The sequence below is a fragment of the Helobdella robusta genome (assembly GCF_000326865.2).
Source record: "Helobdella robusta unplaced genomic scaffold HELROscaffold_94, whole genome shotgun sequence".
NCBI lineage: Eukaryota > Metazoa > Annelida > Clitellata > Rhynchobdellida > Glossiphoniidae > Helobdella > Helobdella robusta.
Genome location: NW_008705537.1, coordinates 231,914 through 233,842, shown reverse-complemented (window position 1 = coordinate 233,842; position 1,929 = coordinate 231,914). Strand labels below are relative to the sequence as shown.

The following is a 1,929-nucleotide window of genomic DNA, read 5'->3' as shown; positions in this document are numbered from 1 at the left end:
ATAAATTATTTAATAGAAAAATAGTCATGATTAAAATGGAATCATGTGATTATTATTATGATTATGATTATAATAGATCTTTTTTCATTATCAAAGTGGTAATAGTTGTAGTAGTAGTAGTAATACTACTACTACTACTACTACTACTACTAATAATAATAATAATAATAATAATAACAATAATAATAATAATAATAATAATAATAAGAAAAAGAAGAAGAAGAAAAAGAAGAAGAAAAAGAAAAAGAAGAAGAAAAAGAGGAAGAGGAAGAAAAAGAAGAAGTAGAAGAATATTAATAATAATAACAATAATAATAACACTTAGGATATTGCAGATGGGGATTTTATTATTAATGTCAATATAATTATTTTCATCTTATTTGACGAGGACAATCCTAGTCGTCATAAAATAAACATAAAAAATAATAAAAAAAATAAATAAACCATCCTCATCTTCATCGTCCTCACCATCGTCACCCACATGTAAATTATTGCGCCCATCCAATAAACATCCACAATACTCCATAGATATATAAATTATGTTATTTATTCTATGCATGCATAGATAAATTATCGCCTCCTCCAGCGATGACGTCATCCTACACGCAACGAGCAGACAAACGAACGAGCATTTATCGTTTCATTTTTTCATTAAATTTATTGCCTTTTACACACACACATACACATGTTCACACACACACACACACACACACACACACACACACACACACACACACACACACACACACACACACACATGTTCTCACACACACATGTTCTCACACACACACATACACACAAACGAATAGACCTATTCAAGCACTCAAACACCCACACACACATACACACACATTCACACACACGCACAAACACACATACATATTAATGAATAACGGGTATTTTTTAATTAATTAAAAATTAATTTAATTAATGAGTGAGGATAATTTCATGTAGATAAAATAATAATTAAAAAAACATAATGAGTGTATAAACTGATTATGATGTTAATTGAACTCTTTGACTTACAAGAACATTCTACCTATACTATATAGATATCATTCTATCTAAACTATACATATATCATTCTATCCAATGATACATATCATTTATCTAAATTATTTATTATTTATTTATCTATTATTAACTTTGATTATTAATTATTATTATTAATTATTAATAATTATTTTATTTATTTATCTATTATTAATTATTTATCATTTATTTATCTATCTAAATAATCTATACTATATATATATATATATATATATATATAAATATATATATCATTCTATCTGTACATAACTTACTTAAAAAGTCATTAACTAATCTAAGTAATCGTACTTCAATCTTTATTTTTTTGATATCATTCTCTATATATAGATATCATTCTATCTATACTGCATAGATATCATTCCATTTATACTATATAGATACCATTCTATCTATACATATATAATTCTATCTATACTATATACATATATCATTCTATCTTTAACATACAGATACCATTCTATCTATACCATATAGATATCATTCTATCTATATCATACAGATACCATTCTATCTATACTATAAATATATATCATTCTATCTATAACATACAGATACCTTCTATCTATACTATATAGATATCATTCTATCTATACCATATAGATATTATTCTATCTATACAATACTTTGCATGTTGTAACAGTTTGTCAGATTCTGAATTTTTAAAGAATAATCAAAAAAATTAAAAAGACTGAGGCATTGGGTTAAAAGTCTGATGGGAGTGCTATATTTTCTAAGTTGTGTTATTTAACATTTTGGCAAGCTTGTGTTTTCTGCATGAGTGTGCGTGTGTGTGTTGTGTGTGTGTGTGTGTGTGTGCGTGTGTGCATGCGTGTGTGTGTGTGTGTGTGTGTGTGGGTTCAAATAAAAGTTTCGGTC

The 1,929-nt window shown here is 26.3% G+C and overlaps 1 protein-coding gene across 1 annotated transcript in view; it reads left to right on the top strand.

The window, feature by feature from the left end:
• HELRODRAFT_182865 (hypothetical protein) overlaps nucleotides 1-297 on the top strand; it is a gene marked incomplete at both ends in the record, with an annotated part of 5,614 nt that extends 5,317 nt beyond the window's left edge. The window contains one exon of the mRNA XM_009033590.1: nucleotides 209-297. Within this exon, the coding sequence (XP_009031838.1) occupies nucleotides 209-297 (89 nt within the window). The remainder of the gene's footprint in view (nucleotides 1-208) is intronic.
• Between the last annotated feature and the right edge of the window lie 1,632 nt (nucleotides 298-1,929).